Here is a 21,671-nt window from a genome sequence, read left to right as displayed (position 1 = left end):
TAACAGGTTTAATCTGTGACACTGATTAGAAATACAAAGACTTGTTTGTCTGTTTGTTGTGCGTGGCTGTGTTTGCTGCCATGGGAGCAGTAGGACTGGTTTGGTAGCAGCTAACTCTCCTCAGCTACCTCCCTGACGGAGCAGGCAGAGTACAACACGGGGACAGAAACATGGCACGGCCAGCCTTCTTCACCTTACACGCCCAAAGGCCGCCCGCTGCGGAACCACGGCTCGCGCCACTTCTGCGTTAAGAGCAGGTAGGCAACGAAGATATCCCCTCACGACAGTGCCGTGAAAGACGACGCGAGCGCACGCCACCACTCAACCCGGAAGTAGCAGCGCACACCGCCTCCACCCCTGTACCGGAAATAGTTCGCTCCGGCGGAAGGCGGGAAAGGAGAACTCTGGCACTCGCTTCCGGGGGCTGGCTGCGGGCGGGCGCTCCTCCTCACCGGAGGCCCGGCCCACCACTATGCGCAGACTCAGCTGTTGGTTCAAGATGGCGGCGGCAGATAAACAGAAGCACGAGCACGGGCGAGTGAAGATTGGGCATTACATTCTGGGCGACACGCTTGGCGTCGGCACTTTCGGCAAAGTTAAGGGTGAGTCGCTGCACCCTCTCCTCCGTCAGGTTCGGGGCTGGGGCCGGTTGCCCGCCGGGACCTGGCTGGGCGCGTACGGGGGCTGCCGGGGCTCCAGCCGGAGGCTGGCTGCGCTGTCAGGCGGAGAGGCGGCCGCTGTATCACGGAGTGCCGCAGGGCTGCGGGCTGGGCTCCGGGTCCCAGGTCGTGTGGTCACGGGCGGTAGCCCTGGCTGTGAGGGGTGGCCGGGCCGTGGAAACGGCAGCGGGCATGGCTGGGGCGGGGCGGGGCAGGGCGGCCCTCCGGGCGGGGGATTTCTTTTCCGCGTTGGAAGACATCGTTCCCGGAGCAGAATTCCTGCGTGCGCTACGAGTATGGTCGCATCTGTAACGGCGGTGGATGACGTTCAGACAGCTGCCCGCGAGATTGCATTTTGTCCCGCAAATACTTTATGCCCTTGTAAGGACAACGAGCTTTCATGCTTTGTAAAGGGCAAAGCATTAAAAAAAAAGTGCCTGAAATTATTTGACTAACGAGCACTGCTGCTGACACAGGGGTGTGGGAAATCTTAGTGCTGAGGCACGTGGTAACTGAAGTTTCTCTACAGCTCAGACTTGCACAACTGGGCTGTAAATAGCATGCAGCAAATATGCTGCCTAGCAGGAAAAGAGTTAAAGACTTCCCTAATTCCTCTGCCTCTGTTGGTGGCTCTGGTAAGGTTTCCTCACTTGGCAGTGAGAGATTATGCTATAAGAAAAAGCTCGTCCCATTTTTATTTGGCTAGGATTTTCCATGAGTTTGTGTGTTGTGGGGTCAGGTGGATGGTTTTGTCATGGCTTCAGCTGGTGCGGAGCTGATTTCCTTCATAGCATCTGGTATGATGCCATGTTAAATTGGGTTAAACCATGACAGTCTTCTTGGAAGAGGGTATTTAATGGCAGCGACAGCCCTAAAAATGAGCTGGAAAAACGGATTTGTGAGTAACTATCAGAGGTTTCCCACTGTTAAGCTAGCTGTCAGATGAGTTCACCTTTTCACTTGGTGTTGTACTCTCACAGATTGTTACTTATGTGATGTTTTGCCCATTTAACTCTTAATTTGACTCTATGATCCTGAGTTAATTACTTAGTTCATCTGACTGTGCCTCAGATGAGCAATCATAAAAAAGATAATTGGTCCTAGCATTATTTTTTGCCTTTCATGTCCAGGCGAAGTGAAAATACTGCTGACGTGAAAGGCAGAAAAGAATGCTGGAAGTAACTGAGTTTTGTGATGTACTTTCTCACTTAAATTATACAGGCTCTTGGCATAAAACACTATTCTAACCTCTGATTTTGGATGTGAAGGGGAAGCTCTTTACCGAGGGAGTGGTGAGATGCTGGAACAGGCTGCCTAAGTTGGTGGCAGATGCTCCGTCCCTGAAGGTGTTCAGGCCCAGGTTGGATAGGGCAACCTGATCTAGTACTAGATCTGGAGGTTGGTGGCCCTGCCTGTGGCAGGAAGGTTGAAACTTGATGATCCTTGGGGTCCCTTCCAACCCAAGCCATTCCATGATTACTATTTTAGTGTTGTCTTTTTAAAAAACTGATCATGTTTTCTGCTGAATCCAAAAGCAGAGTTTTATTTCCAGGTGTTTCAGATGGTTAGATTTCATAAAGAGAGGAGTAGTCAGACTTCTAGTAATTTGTTATGAGACTGAGCATACTGTTTGTGGTTGGAAATATGTCCAGGCCTTTACAACTAGACTAAGAACACTGATCTGTATAAACTACAAAAATGATGTAAATGGGCCTTGATGAAACTTGGGAGGGAACAGTGAATATAAGTTTGCTCTTTGATGTATTTCTTGAGTAATATGTCTTTGCACTGCATTAACTGCTGTTTTTTTTCTTTCTTTCTTTCTTTTTTCCAAGTTAGTAACAACATTATCTTAATTTTAAGGGGTGCTACTCTACTGAGCCTTGGCTGGGATTGTTGGTTTCTGTCAATGTATTTGATTACATGGCTTGGATTGTTTGGATTTGATTACATCTAGTCATAGAATCATTAAGGTTGGAAAAGACCACTAAAATAATATAGTGCAACCATCAAACAAGGCAACCTAAGAGTCTGCTCCTGCCACTAAATTTCACTTTCTGTGGTCTCCTGTGCCAAAGATCTCATAAGTATTCTGTTTTATACAGCTTCTGATATGGCCAAGTGAGAGCCACCCAGCAAATGCCAGGTCTGCCAGATTGAGGCTGTATAATTATATGTGATTTAGCAAAGCCCAGGGTTTAGTGAGAGCTCCCTGTGCACTGCACAGCCATGTATTTCTGTTTCTTCTACCTCCAACTGCAGAGGACATCTGAAGAGATGCTCCTCAGTGTGCCTGTAACTGGTACCTACATCTCATAAGGACATCATATTTCCTGTGGCTTGGAGTTGTTTTTCTTTTCCAGCTGAAGGCCTACTGACCTGAATTTAGACAAATGTTTCTGCACTTAAACAGTTGAAATTGTCATTGTTGAAGTTGTTGCAACTGAAAGGATCTACCTCTAAGTGTCTTTGAAAAATTGTTGCTGTGCATAGCTGTATTGAAACCTGAAGTCTGTATTAGTGATAGAACATGAGGAAATGGTATCAGATTGCACCGATGAGGTTTGTATAGGATATCAGGAAGAATTCCTTCCTTGGGAGAGCGGGCAAGTATTGGAAAGGGCTGCTCAGATGAAGTCCCCATCCTTGCAGGTATTTAAGACATGTGGATGTGCCGGCCACTAAGGGACATAGAGTAGTGATGGGACTCTATAGGTCATGTTGATAGTTGGATCTGGTGATCTTGAAGGTTTTCTTGAGCCTAGATGATTATCAACCTGGAGTCTATTATCAAAGAATAAAGAGGGGTATATTAGGTATGCAAAGGGACCTTTCTTTGCAATGCTTTTATTTTTTTAAGACTAGTAGAGTACTAGAATGATTAACTTGATTAACTTAAATATACTTCTAAGTTGTAAGCCAGCCCTCTTGTAGATAAAACTTATGCTAAGAGGTAATACAGAGTAGCTTACAGAAAGATAACACTGGCTTCTTGGTTTTCTATGGGCTGTACATGATGTTATCTTGCTTTCAGTTGCATTCTTGTGCTGAATTCAAAAATAGCCAGCAATGTCAATATACTTTGAACTGCTCCATCATAAAGTTAGTTTGTTCTTAAGGCATGCGGAATCTGCTTATTTGTGGAATTGTAGATTAGTTCCCATGTGAGGTACATACAAAATAATGATGTTGCAAAAATACTTCACAGTAGTGAAATAAAACAACAGATCTTCCAATCTTGACTTTTTTTAAAGCATGTAGAAACACTTGTATTTGCTATTACATTAGACAGCAAAGTGAAGATTACTTTTGTCTGGGAAGAATGAAAGATTTTTTTTCTGAGAAGAGTGCTGTTTAGTATTTAAAGTATGATCTGTGGTAGTTGACTAGTGCCGCATATACTCTGTGGATAACATTTGCAAGAAGTCAGTCTTACGAAGGTGATTACTGGAAGCTCCAATCTTAAAGCTAGATTTTGTGTAACCTTAAACTTGAGGGGGGAAAAAAAGGGCAGAGAGGCAAAAACTACTGAAGAAATGTCATTAAGCTTGTTCATTTGCTGAAGACTTCTCAGGCTTTTGGGATTTTTCTGTCCTTGTGGAAGGCTGCTATGTTTTCACTTCTTTAATTTATTTAAAGTTGTCAAACAGTGCTGAAGAAGCAGAAAAGCTTGTTTTCATCTAGGGTATACTGACAAATCAGAAATGAAACAAATTTACTGATAGATGAAACTACGTGTGTCAGAACTGAATATGCGTTATGCTGTGTAATTGCTCAAATGTGTATACTACCCTGCATTCCTCAGCAGCATGAACACTCCTGCACAATGTTTTGGTTATTCTGTTGCTTTTTAGATAAGGCTCTTCAGAATCAGAAGAGGCTTGTTTTTTCTTTTATTTCCCCGCGGTACAGTTGGAGCGAGCCTACCTGTGCTGTCAGGTACAGAGTGTAGCCCGTCACCCCGTCAGGGTGGTTCGGGGTCTTGCACAATCCACTACATTGGTATTTCTCTGCTGGAATTTATACAAACTGCTTTGTTTTACAGAGTAGTCATCTTTTTGTTATAAACACAATATTGAGGAGTTTATTGATATCTGTCTCTCTACTTGCACTAGATTTTTAATTCAGTGTAGACAACTTCATGTTGTAAATGACGGATAGACTTCTCCTAATTCTGAAAAAACTAACTCTTGGACACAGAAAGATTTTTGTGGATTGCTGCTGCAAACTATTAATCTAGGAAGGAGCCGTGCCTTTCAGAAGAGGTAGGCTGTCATACACCACTGGTCTGAAGCTTTATTATCTGAATACTGGTTTAGTCCTTGTTTCCATGCTCACCTTGATGTTTTCACTGATGTTTTCTTTTTCTAAAAGCAAGGTAAGTGCTTCCAGATCAACTAGCTGCACTGTAAAATAACAATGAAATGCAAAATTCATGAGGGCTTTGCAGATAAATGTATTATATGTGATGTATAATACATAGGAACTAGTTCTCCAGCATGGAGATATTAACAAAACATCTGAATTACTTATCATGGCCTTCCCATGGTTGTATTTAAATAAAGCTTGGGGTTTAGATAAATTCTTCATGTGAAGAGATACATGTGTGTGAGTGAGCCTACTGTATTCTGCAGAGGTACCAATGTCAGTCAAGTGGGCAAAAATGAACCATTTTGGTGTCTTGGAATCTGGCTTGCCTTTAGAAGGTAGGAGTTTGAATAGCAACTGAAGTGGATGTACTTGTGATACTAGCAGTGTTGAATGAGTGCCTACAGAAACTTATGCAGACATCCAAGTCTTTCAGTGAAAGAGATGCTTATGTTCTGTAGTACATCTGTGATCTGGTATTGCATTTTCTTAGCAACTTCGTTGTGGTGTTTTCCAAAAGCACCTGCAAACTTAAGGAATTTAAGGGATGTAACAGGCTAGAATATGTTTTACTCTACCAACTTCCTCTAAACCAAAAAAATTCTTCTAGAAGTGGGCGGAAACTTAAAAAAGTAAGAGATAGAATCCAACGTTAACTATGACAAGCTATTTTGTGCATTTCATCTATGTTTTGCCATTTATACAGTGAAACACTGGTGTGATGTAGTTGCTTACAATGTGAAGGTCCTATAGGATGAAACTGCTACAAAGACAGATCAATATTTCAAGATTGGATACTCTTAGCAGTAATTCCAATTGCAAAAACATGCTTCTTGAGGGAAAGGAAGCAGTCATGTTTTAGTAACAGCAGTGTTTGCTGTCTGAGTAGAATAGCTGCAGGGAGAGCATGTCAAAGAGGATTTTCAAGTGAGCTTAGACTGACTCATACAGAGCAATGAATGGTCTTCCTCCTTAACAAGCATGGCAGTGTTTTGGGATACAAAAATGTTTTGCTAGTGATAGTGCAAAAATTCAGTTGTGCTGCAAGAGTTCCAAGTGTGAGATTTAAGGTTGTTCTTAACGTTTCTAATTCATCTTTTCTCAATAGAATTGAGAGGTATTTGGGGTACAGCAGGCATGATGTGCCATGTGCTCTTCAGCCTCCCTAAAGATAATGGGGGTTTGTGGAATATTTAGCATCTTAATTGTAATATTTCTTGTCTATATTTGAAATAATCTAGTGAATGTCCTTTATGGAGTAATTGAAAAATCTGACTAAATTCTTTTTTATTCTTTGTAGTTGGCAAGCATGAGTTAACTGGACATAAAGTTGCAGTGAAGATCCTGAATCGACAAAAGATTCGCAGCCTTGACGTTGTAGGAAAAATTCGCAGGGAGATTCAGAACCTCAAACTCTTCAGACATCCTCATATAATTAAGCTGTAAGTTCTGTTTGCTATAATCAGATCTATTTAAGCAATAGTCTCTTTTGCTCTCACTGACCTGAAATGTGTCCAAAGGGCAGTAATATTAGCAGTAGCTTCTTAGGAAACTAACCAGCTTCTAAGAAGCAGTATTCCATTTTCAGTATCCCCTGTACTGCATTTTCACAAAACTGATCTTCTCTGGGGGACAGAGAAGTGTGCTTTAATGTTCTTTTTCTAATTATATTTGATTTTTTTTTTTGGCCTAGAAACGAATTAAGAAAAAGGTTGTAAAGTGTACTTCTATAGGAAGCTTACTGCATTTTTTCCCTCAGTATTTTTTAATAACATGCTGATCATCTGTGATTTCTCTAATGTAGATGGCTCTGCAAAATACTTCTAAATTAAGGATGTGTAGTCTGTTAAGCGTAATCTGATATTTCAGAATTCATTGATATAGTTGTTACCTCTTGTCTAGTATGCAAAAAGTTGTTGCGTGTCTATCTGTTAGGCAATCAGTAGTTTATCAGTAGAGTTCAGAGTACAACTAAATATGTCCTAGACTAGACGCTTTGTAATTTATTTTCTAAGACAGATATAAACGCCATTGATTTTTGGCTTTTCATATAGCCTGCCTCTGCATGTATTAGGGCATATCCAGAGTACATCTAGATGATTCTCACTCTTTAATTGTGGAATGGTGGTTTATTTTTTTTATTGTCAGAATTGTATTAGGATCATGATACCGTTGATAGATTCCCAGAATTTTCAGCTGTTTGACCTGAATTTCCAAAGCTGAAGGGTTATTATTCTGTGTAAAAATATCATTTGAGCTATAATTGATATTGTTGTTCTGACTGGCTGGTAACTTAGGGTCATGCTGCTTATGCTTTTAGAAACTAGACTGGGGAACTAGTGGGATGAAACAGTTTTCTTCAGCTTGATGACAAATAAGACAATTTCTAATTTGGAACACTATATTAAAAACTTTATAAAAAGATTTATCAGTATGTACAACTTTAGGTCTGTTTTTGCAAGACTTCTCTTCTATGCCATGCTTTAATTAAAAACCTTTGAAGCATCTCCTCCCTGTTCTTTAGACTCTAGCAATAGAATGTGTTGTGTTTTCTCTGTAAAAATTCTTCCTGCATTCAGTCATCTGCTCTGTGGAGTTTGACCTCACTTATGTTATTGGTATGTAACTGTTGCGTTCTGCAGTTGCCTTTTCTGTAACTAGAAAAATGAACTGACTGTAGAGAAGCATGGTTACATCTTTCAAGAGATGTGGACTAGCTTATTTTCAGAGATGATGAGAGGTTTGTCTTCCAGCATTTTTCACAGTCTCTCTACCCAAAAAATGGAAATCGCTGTGGAAATCTCAGCTATGAACTGTTGTTCATGATTGTCTGAAGTATACAGCTTATTGTTTTCAGAGTTATAGGGAAAGTCATGAAAGGGAATGTTAGAAGTCAGGTTGCATTGTAACTTCTTGCTGAAAGTATTAAAATATTACTTTAGTAGTGAGACTTGGTCATGGCTTCAGAATTTCTTGGTGGGGAAATATAAATTTTCTGCTAGTCTTTACAACAGCGGCATCCCTAAGTAAAACGTAAGGAAACAGCTTCTGAGAAAGTGTTACTGCAGTGATTGTAAATTGACTGATAAAACCAGTACTGTGGGAATAGTTACACAAAAATATATTTTAAAATGTTTAACCAGTTGTAACTAACTTCTCATACTGAGTATTTAGACTAATAGATACCTCTCTCTATCAGGTACCAGGTCATCAGTACCCCAACTGACATTTTCATGGTGATGGAATACGTTTCTGGAGGAGAGCTGTTTGATTATATCTGTAAAAATGGAAGGGTAAGAAGTAGTTCAACTCTACAAATCAATGACTTGCATTCTGTTATTGCTTTTGCAACATTCCTGTTAAATGGAGGTTTGTTTTTATGTATTCAGCTTTATGTTTGCTGTTAACAGTTAAAGATATTTTATGGTTTCATCTTCTACATGTGTTTTGTTTCAGAGCATGTTAACATGATGTTCATATATAAGTCACGCTGTTTTTTTCCCACTTTGCTAAAGCATTATTTCCATTACTGGGAAGCTGTTTTACTGCCCTTATTACCCTCTTTTACTGGTTTCTGTTAATTCTCTGATGTCCCTTATGGCAAACTATCTATATAGCTTAGTCTAACAAATAACTAGAAGCATCCTGGCTAGCTTTGATGTAGTGTAGGGAGTGTTCATAGGAATGTCCAACTATGCTGTCTGAGCAAAGCTGCCAATAGGAGCATAAATTTTATCTAAATTTTACTTGCTCTGATGACTGTCAGCAGCTTTTCTCTTATTTAAATCTTATTATGTACTTAACTACCAAAGTACCTTGGTATTGCAGTTAGGCAGAATTAAAGTTTGGGTGATAATGTTTCTAGTTACTGAGCATATAATGTTTACCTAACCAGTTTTCAAAGAATGTCAGTTACTCTTGAGTAGGTGGATCTTGTTTTATCTTACTCATTTTAGAGCTTTGGCAGAAGCAAAATGATGTAAGCTGTGGAATTTTCTGCCACAAAGATGTGCTGTATAAAGTATCAAAACTATAAATGATAGCTTTAGGTCATTGGAAAACTTTCTGTAATTTATGAAAAAGTCATCTTTTACTCTCAAAATTGTTTAAAATTCTTGTTTTAGCTTGATGAGAAGGAAAGTAGACGTCTGTTCCAGCAAATCCTTTCTGGTGTGGATTACTGTCACAGGCACATGGTAGTTCACAGAGATCTAAAGCCTGAAAATGTGTTGCTTGATGCACACATGAATGCCAAGATAGCTGACTTTGGTAAGCATTAATTTTTTTTATCCTAGAAACATTTGTGTGTGTGTGTGTGTGTGTGTGTTCTTTAGGTTTAATTGCTATGGAACATACTTAATATTTGGTTACTTGAATGTCTTGTATGGTAGGATAAAATCTGAATCGGTAGGATAAAATCTGAATAAAATGAATGCAATAGAAAATATTGTTCATGCACAGCTGTAGCATTTGGTTTCCCTTGTGCTTTCTTTTTCAAGTCAGGTATTTTTTGTTACTGAGCAAAACCAAGAACTGCCTTCTTTGGTCTTGCTTAACAATATTTCTCTGAAATGAGACAGAGTTCCCCACCTTACCACTTGCAAACTGACTTTCCTTTTGCTTGCTCTTCCATCTGTAAAAAGGAGATATATAACACTCTTGGAAGTACAGTGCAAGGACAGTTCTTTATATTTAAGAAGCAGATTGCTCAGTAGAATGTGAATTCCAAAGATGTGATTGGGGAAGAAAAATGTAGCAGTGTAAAAAGTTGATTTTACAAACACCTGTGCTCTTTGTTACACAGGTCTCTAATTAGTCAGAGAATCTGATAGTTTGTATGAGCTGTTTGTGACACAGTTGGTGGTGAGACTGGTAGCTAGTTCTGAAGAATCATCTGAAAGAAGAAACCTGACTGTATGAATATAGTAAGGTATCTATGCAGCTGTGTCATCACAATGTATCTCCTGTTAGAAGTAGTACATAATATCTGCTCTTTGAAGTGCCTGATTAATATGCTAGGTAATATGAAGTATTATATTTTGAAAGTATGGTGTTCAAGTATGTACACATTGTGAATCCTAGTAATTTCTTGCATAGAAATTGTTTGTGATGCAGTTACTTATTTGATGAAGAAATAAAACACAGCAACTTAAAAAAAAAAAACAACAAAAAATAAAAACTCTTTCTGTGACTGAAGAATCTGCAGAAGCATAGCACGCAGTAAATCATGACTAGCTTATTAAATGAGAGCTTAATACTGGCTTTATATATGGCAGTGTCAGAGTTGGTCAAGCTGTGTACTTCCATTTCCTAGCCTGTCCCTGGTAAAAGGGCATAATGCCTCCTCTTTGAATTGAGCTTTCAGGACTGCAGTAATCTAGATGATGAGGCTTTGATTGAGAAAACAGGAAAACATTCTCCACAGCTATTCCAGAAGTGGTAACTTTTGTCTGGTAATTTCTGATAAACCAAATAGGATATGGGGTATAGGATTATGTGGTATTCTCATGTGTGAAAACTTGATTCCACAGAAATGTACGTCTTAGCTGAGATAAATTGTTAACTTTTGTCAAATTACTAGTGATTTGTTCTAGATGGTATATGCAGTATGCAAGCATTTTGTTCTCTGAATTTTTAGTAGTTACTTTTCTGCACTTTCAGGTCTATCAAATATGATGTCTGATGGAGAATTTTTAAGAACAAGCTGTGGTTCCCCTAACTATGCTGCACCGGAAGTAATTTCAGGAAGGTAGTTGTTTTTTTTATTGGATACATGTGTACATGCACTTCAGTTACTTAACTGCTTTATTCCAAAGGTTACAGAATTCTTTATCAGCTTGATGTGAAGAAACTACGCTGAGCTGTTAGTTGCCTTAATAATTTTTCATAAATGTATAAGGCTTCTCTGAACTAGCTTTGAATAGCACCGATAAGTTGGAGGTGATGTCTGCCCCAAATCCAGTGTGTGCAATGTGCCTGATATAGGAAGTAGAGGTATGGATAGAATTAGAGGCGACGTTTTCTGCGAAGTTAAGTAGCCATGAAATATCTGCTGCAGAATGGATATTCAGCCTGAATGTAACTTCCACTTCTTTTGGACTGTCATTGTCAAGTCTATTGTTTACAGCTACCCTAATATCATCTGTTGTTGACGGTAGGCCAAATGTCTTTTTTTTTTTTTTTATATATATATATCTTGGCAATAGCATAGATGTGGTAAGTCTAGGTAAATGTTTTTTCCTTGAATTTTTTCAGCATCTTGGATTTGGAAAATAGGTGGATGACCTTGTTTCCATTCTTGGAGTGGAATCTATGCAGCATATAACACAGGCTTCCTGGTATTAGAGGCAACTCTTTTTCAGTTGGCCATTGTCTTAAATCGTATTTGTGGAGTATTTATACATAATAGAGGGAGCAAGTATGTAGTTTCCCCTAGCTTTCTGTATGTATTTGAAAAAGGAAAGCACTAGAGTTCAAGAGAGGTGTGGCATGTAAACCAGAATGTGAATGTTGTAGTACTTGCAGATTAGTTGTCCCTAAGATTGTGCAATTATTATAAGAAAGCATGGTGTGTTCTAAGTTTTTTTTTTTTTAAGTATTAAACACAAATCACTAATAGTTAATCTTTTCCCAGGTTATATGCAGGCCCAGAAGTAGATATTTGGAGCAGTGGGGTTATTCTCTATGCGTTGTTATGTGGAACACTTCCATTTGATGATGATCACGTGCCAACACTTTTTAAGAAGATATGTGATGGTATCTTTTATACCCCTCAGTACCTGAATCCATCTGTCATTAGTCTTCTGAAACATATGCTGCAAGTGGATCCAATGAAGAGAGCAACAATCCGAGACATTAGGTAAAATACTAACTGATGTCTGTTCAAAGAATGCTAGAATTATTATCGTAGTGCACATACGCAGTATGAAGAAACTAGTCAGACAACTTATCCTTGTTTTACAGTCTGAGAGGAAAAAATCAGCTTCTGGTCATTTGGCCTTTGGTGGTTCTCATCTCCCTGGAAGAATTATCTATTGGAGGCTACAGTAAACATATACTTTATAGGAATTTTGAGAAACTGGATTTAGGACTGTGTTTATAAAGTTGCTGCAGAATGACTTGCAAAACTGCGCAGCACTATTTATTTCTGTACAAAGAACATCTTGGCTGAAGAACCGTTGTTCTATGCTTTAAATATCTGAGAAAACATTACAGCTGTTAATTCAGCATAACTACTGTTTAATTCATGTTTCTGGAGACTGTGGAAAAAACATGTTAAGATGAATATTCTGTGTGTAAGATAACACTTCTTGTTTTGGCTTCAAAATCTGGGCATGAATGTGCATTAGACTGACAATTACTGCACAGAATTTTGATGAGCTAAAGCTACGAATATATTTGAATCTGTAGTCCATGATGGCTGTGATTTTTGAAGTGGATGATTGCCTTGGCAAATATGCAATGTGTAAAATAGAGACTTGGTATCTCGTAAACTGCTGGAAGAAGCACAGCTTTAAGTTTTTCTGTTTCCTTTCTGAGAAGCTCTAAGAAGAGAGCACTGAAATACTATCTTATTGAAGGTGCTGCTTCCTCTAGTTGTAGAAGTTTGGAAACTACGTTCATGCTTTTTTATCTTAAGAAAAAAATGTGGTGCATATCATATATATTCTTTACGACTTCATTACAACAAGGAATATTTTTTTTGCAGGTCCTATCAGAAAACAAAAGCACTGAGAACTAAGAGCTGTACAACTTGAGTGGATAGGAACTTAGCTCATCTAAGTCATCTGAGGTCTAGAAGTACTGGAAAATATGTTGAAAAATTTTGGTTGCAGAACATGGGTGGATTTTGAATCCTTAACAGTTCTGTCCTCAGCCATAAAACATCATATCAGTTTAAAGGGCAGCCTGACTGTCATTAACTGAATACCTTAATTGTTTCATGGCCAAATGTGTGCATATGCAAGAGGAGAGGCTCATTTTAATGAGTAGTAACAATGTTCTAGGCACATCTACCCAGCTGGGGCTGTGCTTCGTAGTGGCATAGGAAAAGCTTTCTCCACTTCTGAGGCATTCATTATTGATGAAAGTTTACTTTGCTCAACTCATTCGTGCTGAAACTAGAGCTTGACAAATGCAACTGCTGTTCAATCTGTAGCAGATCTTTAGTTTTGAAAGTTTTCTTGTCTGTAGCACAGCGTCATGCCATTTCATTTGGCTAGTTAAGCAGCTTACTCTACGTACATATGTTACTTCATCGTAGGAAAAAAAATGAGATGAAGTATCTATATGTTGGCTTTTTTTCTTTTATGAAAACTTATATATACAGCAGTAGATAGTGACTTTTCCATATCCTTCCCTCAATTTTGTATGTCTTGGAGACAAGCTGGGGTTCTGAATGGGGGGAGAAAAAAATTCACAGGGACATGGTCTAGTGGGCAATATTGGTGGTAGGTAGATGGTTAGGCTAGGTGATTGCAGAGGTCTTATCCAACCTTTATGATTCTTAAGGGCAGCATGTTTGATTTTATTCGAAAATACTCGTTTGAATATCTGTCAAAGAAATTATTACTCATCAAGATTTCTTAACTTTGTTAGGTATGTACGAGGGACTCCTTGATGGGATAGCCTAAGAATTTTAGCAGAGTAGCATGAATATTTCAGCTGAAATATTCTTAAATCTAAGATACTAGAAGTAGGAAAAAAAAAAACCAACAAACAACCATCCAGTTACATAGACATCACGTTGATGAGTTACAATAAGGAGTTTTTGGAGCTCAGATAATAGCAATACTTGCAGGAAAGAAGGTGTGGGTTTTTATTTTATTTTTTTAATGCTGAATGTCTAATAAAATGTTGTGATTAATGCTTTTTATTCTATAGAATTTTTCATTTGCTTTAGTGTGCGGATTGCTTTGTTGGAAGCACAGAGAAGGTACACTTGGGCTGACAGTTGTGATTTCTTTGTGTACATATGAAATACAACTTTTAAAAAAGAATCTCTTGGTAAGAAGGCTTGCTCTACATACAGACTTAGACTTTGTTTACTTTTAAATCTAGGGAACACGAATGGTTTAAGCAGGACCTTCCCAAATACTTGTTTCCTGAAGACCCTTCGTATAGTTCTACCATGATTGATGACGAAGCCTTAAAAGAAGTATGTGAGAAGTTTGAATGTACCGAAGAGGAAGTGTTAAGTTGTCTGTATAGCCGAAATCATCAGGATCCTTTAGCAGTTGCTTATCACCTCATTATAGATAATAGAAGAATAATGAACGAGGCCAAAGACTTCTACCTGGCTACAAGCCCGCCAGATTCTTTTCTTGATGATCACCATCTGTCTCGCCCTCATCCTGAGAGAGTGCCATTCTTAGTAGCTGAAGCACCACGGCCTCGCCATACTCTTGATGAGCTGAATCCACAGAAATCAAAACACCAAGGTGTAAGAAGAGCGAAGTGGCATTTGGGGATACGGAGTCAGAGTCGACCGAATGATATAATGGCTGAAGTTTGTCGAGCAATTAAGCAGCTGGATTATGAATGGAAGGTAAAAATATAATTTCTTCACTACAAGCAACAGTAGATTTTGAGCTGTGTATATAGCCTAGAAGTCTTCCTGATACAGGCTGGTTCAGCAATAGTGATAAGTACATTTGTTAAAGGACCAATATATTAGTTTAGCAAAAAGAAATTAATGTGTACTAGTTCTAAAACTTTCCACTTTAGCTTTGTTTAGTATGTGCACAGTCATGTTTTTCTGAATAATCCTTGGTCACTGAAGTCACAATAGACTACTTTTATCTTTGCATCCACCAGGTGCAAGGACTTTTTCTTGGATTTCATATACATTATCTTGAGTTATAGGGCACCAAGATAGAAAGTCACTCATTATGACATAACAAGCAATGAAAATTTGCCAAAGTGGGGGAAAACAACTAAAGGTTAGCCAAGGGATATCAGGAGGAAGCTGAAGATAGAAAAATGAGGATGAAGGAAATGGTCTGTCACCACCCTAGGTTCCCACTATGCATGCCCAAAGGGACATTAACGTGTATTAATGAATTCTTGGAAAATAATGAATATGTATGTGGTTTCCAGGAAATGTATTGCATATGAATGTCTTAACTGCTTAAATTTAGAACCTGAACTCCAGGAGTGCATGCTTGATTGTCAAGTTGCCTGGTACGTATCATGAATTAAAAGGAATGCTTTTTGATCTTACACTACATTGGAGTTAGAGAGTTTTCTCCCCCGATTTTTCTGATGACATTCCTGTGCAGGAAAACGTGTGTGTGTGTGTGTGTGTGTGTGTGTGCACTGACAACTTGCTTACTGTATAAGAGTGGTTTTGGAAGAGGCAATTCATGCTGACAAAAAAAAAAAAAATCTTGTTAACATGTCTAACCTTTCTACTGGGCCTCTGAGAATGTGTATGTTGTGGTTTTTTGTTGTTTTTGTTGTTGTTGTTGTTGTTGTTGTTTTGTTTTGTTTTTTGCCAGTAGGAAAAAAAAAAACAAAAACAAATACAAACTGCGCCCTGAGAGGCAAGCCTGAAATCACTTAATATTAGTGAGTTGAAATAAGAACAGTGTGCTCTGCATCTCAATCAGTTCTGGTAACTAATTCAAATCTCTTTTGTACTAGGTTGTAAATCCATACTACTTGCGTGTTCGACGGAAGAATCCAGTGACAAGTGCATATTCTAAAATGAGTTTACAACTGTATCAAGTGGACAGCAGAACATATTTACTAGACTTCCGTAGCATTGATGGTATGTGAAGACTTGTGTTAATGGAACTATAAGGGAAATTGTTCTAAATGCCAGGTCTTAATTTACTTGTGAATAAGTAAATTAAAACCATTGACCTTTATCAGTTAAAGCCAGACCTGAGTTTTAGTGTTTCTTTACTCCTTCCTGCTCTAGTGGTCCTGGAATCGAATGATTAGCTAGTTCATCTCTCAAAACCCTCTTTAGCTATAGCAACTCCTGAGTTACTGGTTTGTGTGTCTCTACCAGCACTGGTTGTCACTGGTACTAAAAGGGACAGTGCTATGAAGAGGCAATACTTAGATAACTTAACCTGCCTGTGAGGGCCAGATTTAAACATTAATTAAGATATGGGGTAGGCATGTGAATATCTCTTCCTAGTGAAGATAAAGCTTGACGTGTAGGTATATTGTCTTCTCTTGATTTTTGTATATTACTGTTCTGAGTCTGGCTGAGGTGGAATTTTTTTGTAGCAGTCTGTATGGTGTTGTATTCTGGATTTTTGACCAAAAGTGTTGACAATACCAGTGTTTTAGCTATTGTTGCGAAGTACTAGCAGAATATCAAGGCTTTCATTTTTTCCATATGTTGCTATGTCCCATGAATAGGCCAAGGGTGAACAAGAAGTTGAAAAGGGAGACAGCCTAGAAAGGTGACTTATACAGACCATAGGGTTATGCTATGACATACAGTAGCATGTTTAGCCAAAAAAAATAACCAAGACAAACAAACAACAAAAAACTGAGACAAGGGAGATTTTGGGCAGATAGGCACTGCTAAGACACTGGCTGGACATCAGTCATGTGGTGAGAGGTGGTGAGTGATCACCTTTGCATCACCTTAGTTTTTTTATTATTTTTTTATTAAAACATCTTTATCTTGACCCATTAATTTTCTTGCTTTTAGCCTTAATATTTTCTTCTGCCATTGAGCTGGGTAATGTAGGAGGGAATGAGGAACTTGATCAGCATGTAGCTGCAAGCCAAAATCAATGCACCATTGGTGGCAGTAGCAGATTTTTAGCTAGGAATTGTAAATGCAGTTACTGAAGTGCCTTCCAAGCTGGTAGCTTAAGCTAAGGAAGATCATACTTTATAGAATGACAGTACAACTGGAAGTTAGGTATCTGCCTGAAAATGAACAGAAGAGCTACAGTCTAAACACATTTTTAAGGGCAGGGTAGAAAAAAGCAAGATTGTCTACAGCTAATGGTTTTTGTAACATACCTAGGAAAACATGAGGGCATGGAGAAGGGATTTGCAGGAGTCTAACTGGATTGCAGTATAGGATGATTTAGGCAGAGTCTTTGGTCAGTTTAATATGATTCAGCACTATTCTTGCTTTGTTCTGTCCCTAAGAATATAACTGCTTGCTTAGATCCAGTGATACTTGATAAAAGGAACTAATCACTTTCCTGTACTAACAAACTGTAATGTAAGAAAAATACCAACACAGTGAGAGGGGAGAAGACTGCCTAGAGCCATTCAGCTTAGAAAGGACAGCCTGTCACATTCCTGCCTTTCAGCTCCTGAGGAGAACTTAAAGACATGGACTTGGCAGTCCTTTCAGTCATGAAACTGATTTAATGTTCCTTTTTGCCTGTTTAGTATTTCTTTTATGAGACTGTTCAGTATTTCTTTTATGAGACTGTAGTTTCAAGTAGCTTTGACTGATGTGAAAAGACAGTCCCTCCTTTACTCACTATTTTTTCCTGGAAAAAACTAACTTTTTAGTGACAAGTGTGAGTCAAGGTAATGTTCAGTTTATAAAGTAAGATAAGAGATACTTCAGAACTTACGTCTAAGATGGAACTATTTCTTTCTAATACGGGAGGGAAGCTTAAGTTGCTATAGCCCAACGTGTATAAAATAATAAAAGAAACACATTAATTTGTCTTTCACTTTTGTAAATCGTAGCAATCAATGCATCAACTACTCTTAAGAATATTAGCAATAAAATATAAATAACCAAATACAATAAAAATGAAGTGGATGCTAGCAAAAAGCATCTGCAGAATGTTTGGCTTAAACAAGGTAACCATTTAAATTTAACTTTAAAGATAAATGAGGTAAATCAATTGAACTATTAGCCACTGAAATTATTTACTGACTGAAAAATATGATGGCTGCTGGTCTAATGTTGATCAGGTAGTCCTGAAGCACAGTTCATAGCACAGTACTAATGATAGTACAGTACTAAGGATGATTGCTCCTGCTACTGTTTGTATAAGCTTTTATTTTGTATTAACTATATCATCAGCTCTTGTGAAGCAAGACCTTAAAAGACCTTTAAAACCTTAATGAAGGTTTTAAAAATAAGATTAAGTCTGAGAAGGGGAAGATGTTTTACTGTTCTTCTGGTTGGTTCAATGTGAATGACTAATTTTTTTACTCTCTACTGCCCTTTTCAGATGAAATCATTGAAACGAAGTCTGGGACTGCAACTCCACAGAGATCAGGTTCTGTGAGCAATTACAGATCCTGTCAGAAAGATTCAGATGGTGATGCACAAGGAAAATCTGCAGATACATCCCTTACCTCATCAATGACCTCTTCACTTGATTCTTCGACAGCTGACTTAACTCCAAGACCAGGCAGTCATACAATAGAATTTTTTGAGATGTGTGCAAATCTTATTAAAATACTTGCACAATAACTTTGAAGGTGGGCTTATTTCTTTTACAGCAATAAGCATGCATAAATTGTAGTCAGATGCTTCCAGTTGTAATCAATTTAAATTAACAAAGGCGCTGAAAAAACTAGCTGCAAAATGCAATTTACCTGGGGATTAAAGCTATTATGAGCAGTTAGGTATATTGCTTTGAAGCTGGAGTGGATTCTGATTTTCTGCTATCCAGTAGCTTAATACAGGTACAGAAAGTCACATGCCCCTTGGGCAGTGCTTGTAACATTTTCAATGAATGCACGTTAGTATTTATATAACATTTATATTACATGGTCCTTCTTATCCTTCTTGTTGGTGATGCATACATCTGGAGCACTGTATGAAAATGTGCACTTACAGGTTCAATGACCTAAGTATGACTTGTTGGTCACTGTCTACATTTGTGCCTCAGTTGATCAGAACAGTTAATGTCTCCTAACAGTAAAGTGTTAAAACTGCTGTTCCTTCCCCCTTTATTCAGCAGTATATGACATTTTAAACAAAGTTTGATGTGCTATAATATAACATTCAATAATTGATAAATTTGATTAAATGTTGGCAAATCCAACCAATTGTAATTTTCAGTACACGTAAGTTCTCTGCAGCACATTTATGAGTAAAATTCTCTGAGGTGTAGAACAGTTGAAGCCACAGCAGTGCCAAGAGAGATGTTGCTGAGAGGATATGCCACGCAATGGCCTGAAGCAAATTACTGCTCTGAAGCACTGAGAGCAAGCTCCTGATCTGGGCAGGTTTGCTAGCTCATACCATAGCGTAGTAGCAGCACAGCTCCTGCAGACTGAGAATCCTTAGAAGTATATGCATGTAGTTAAGAGCACAGCCTAGGGGTTGTTGCATGTTATTCCACAATCTGAAATTGACACACCTTTTTTAAAAAAAGAAGTTAATACTTAGATATGTCTGCTTACATCACATGTTAACTTACTATATGCTGTATAGAATTCAATTGCAGTTGAAATATGTCTATAGGCTAAGTTTTTCCGGGCTACCCTTACACAAATTTTTGCATTTAAATTGTAGAAATTAATAGTGCAGTTTTTCAATTGAGTATTTAAAGCTGAAATTGTCAGCTAAAGTGTTAATAGTTAGGAAATCTTGAAATGTAGGTCGCAGTTATGGATAACACAGAAACCATAACTGCAGAAGAAATGTTTAAGAAAATGACCTTAAATGCTGAATCAGATATATTTGCTCAAAAATGTTAAATATGTTGTAAATTGGATGTACATACCCACAGTTCCGTTTTCATCTAGCACTAATGGATGTAAATATTAATCAGTAAATTGCCATAAAACATTTTTATTTCTTCATTGGGGATTTTTCTTTTCAGAATAGACTTCATGGCTTAGTTTGAAAGATTGTTCTCCCATTTAGAAACTGGAAATCAAGGCATTAATATAAACAGTGAAACTTGGACTTTGTTGGAATGGATGGGACTTCTTGCCAATGATGGGTCTAAGATTCCATCCTTGACACACTGCTAACTACAGATGACAAGAACAGTCTGATGCAGTTCAATTGGCTTCAGTCCAGAAATTCCTTTGTTACAAATTTGAAAAAATTTACATATACTTAAGCCTCAGAACTGCTGTAGCTCTTCTCAACTGGGCAACTGTGTGGCCTGTCTTGTTTTTTGTCCTCAAGTAGTGTCTCGCACGGTCCCTGTAACGCAAGGTTATATTACTGCAGCGCAGAGCGGGAGGATTCTCAGATAAAACTTTGCATTTAAACTATTGAGATTGAGATGGCAGTACGTGGGACCAGCTATCAGTCATACTTTTAAGTCCGTTCTTCAGCCATGTAAGGAAAGGTTCTGATGTTCTGAATAAATAGGTGTGCTCATTTTGTTATCCTTTTATTTTGAAACTTAAGTATTGCACTTGTACAAATATAACAAACGCACAGATTTTTTTATTGCAGTAATTCCTCATCTGGAATTGGTTTGGGATCACTGAAACTGTCTCTTGCATATGTTTAAGTAAATATGTACAAATGGTATCTGCTCCTGTTTGTAAATTTGTAATGCTGATCACCAGTGCAAGGCGTAAAGGTGCAAACAGCTTTTAATTTTTATACACTTCTTTTGGCCCTCCTGTGCTTTAAGGCCGCCACAGTTTTTACTTTGTCTTCTTGTCTGAATGAGGTGAATTTTGTGGGTATGATGCAACAGTTTTGATGGCCAAAGGTTTTGTGATAGAATGGAGGTTTTTTTTCTAATACAGGTTTGGGGAGGGAGGAAGGGACTGATACCCTATTTGAATCCCGTGCAGTTGTCTGTCACGTCACTTTCTTATGCTTTGTAGATCTTTATTTTGAAACTGCTTTCTTCAGATGTTCCTACTGAGCTTGAAGACCTTTTTTTTTTTAGCATCCTATCAGGCTGTGAGACTGAACTTTATTGAGAAAAATGCCAGGAGTGTAAGGATGTAATTGATGCGAATGTACAGATTAGTCGGGTGTGTTCCTCTGTACAGCAAAGCACATGCAGCTGGAGTGTGCTGAGTTATTTTTCCTGTGTGTTCTGACTTTACCGAAGCATGGATAAACCTGGTTATCTCTGAGCTCAGTAGGTAATGAATTAAAAAGAAAAGTATAATTTGGGTGTGTAATGCTAAAAGCACTGAAGCAAATGTCAGGTTTGTCCTGTTTGTCTCATTATCAGTGTTCACTACGAAATGGGAAATGTTATTTTACCAGTTGATTACCATTGTAAGGTTTGAAGTCCTGTTCTTTAATAAAGATGTGCCTACTTCCTACGTTGATTTTTCTGACCAAGTAATGAATGCAAAAATGCTTGTTTATAACTGTGTTGACTTTTTAAACTTCCAGAAGCTTAAAGTAAAAACAAAGTACTTAACCATCCCGTTTGGAGGTGTGTGCTGTCTCCTGGTGTTACGTACTGTCACTGCAGAGGGGCTGTCTCATTCTATGGCTGGGAGGGGACGGGACGGTAGCAGGGTTGCTGGAAGGAGCAGCGCCATAGCAGCTGCGCCTCACCGCCCGCGTTCGGCCCGGCCCCCCCTGCCGTGCCGCGGGCTGACGTGACCCCACGATCTTTCGACCGCTCTGTACCGCGCGGCGCCCCGCAGCTGAGCGGACGGCCGCGGCACCGCCACTCGCCGCTGCCGCTGTTGGGGGCACGGAACCCGCCGCTACGCCTCCGCCACGCCCCGCGGCCGGACGCGGCACTT

At 38.7% G+C, this 21,671-nt stretch overlaps 1 protein-coding gene across 1 annotated transcript; it reads left to right on the top strand.

Annotated features, from left to right (window-relative positions):
• Window positions 1–409: 409 nt before the first annotated feature.
• Window positions 410–21,340, top strand: PRKAA1 (protein kinase AMP-activated catalytic subunit alpha 1). The gene is made up of 9 exons (NM_001039603.2): window positions 410–602; window positions 6,328–6,469; window positions 8,227–8,320; window positions 9,152–9,296; window positions 10,689–10,776; window positions 11,662–11,886; window positions 14,088–14,574; window positions 15,672–15,798; window positions 18,206–21,340. The coding sequence occupies exons 1-9, from the start codon at window positions 473–475 to the stop codon at window positions 18,448–18,450; spliced, it is 1,683 nt and encodes a 560-aa protein (NP_001034692.1). The 5' UTR covers window positions 410–472; the 3' UTR covers window positions 18,451–21,340.
• The last annotated feature ends 331 nt before the right edge of the window (window positions 21,341–21,671 follow it).

The sequence above is a fragment of the Gallus gallus genome, chromosome Z (assembly GCF_016699485.2).
Source record: "Gallus gallus isolate bGalGal1 chromosome Z, bGalGal1.mat.broiler.GRCg7b, whole genome shotgun sequence".
NCBI classification, from domain to species: Eukaryota; Metazoa; Chordata; class Aves; order Galliformes; family Phasianidae; genus Gallus; species Gallus gallus.
Note: the sequence above shows the minus strand (reverse complement) of the source record. Positions and strands in the feature narration are given on the sequence as shown.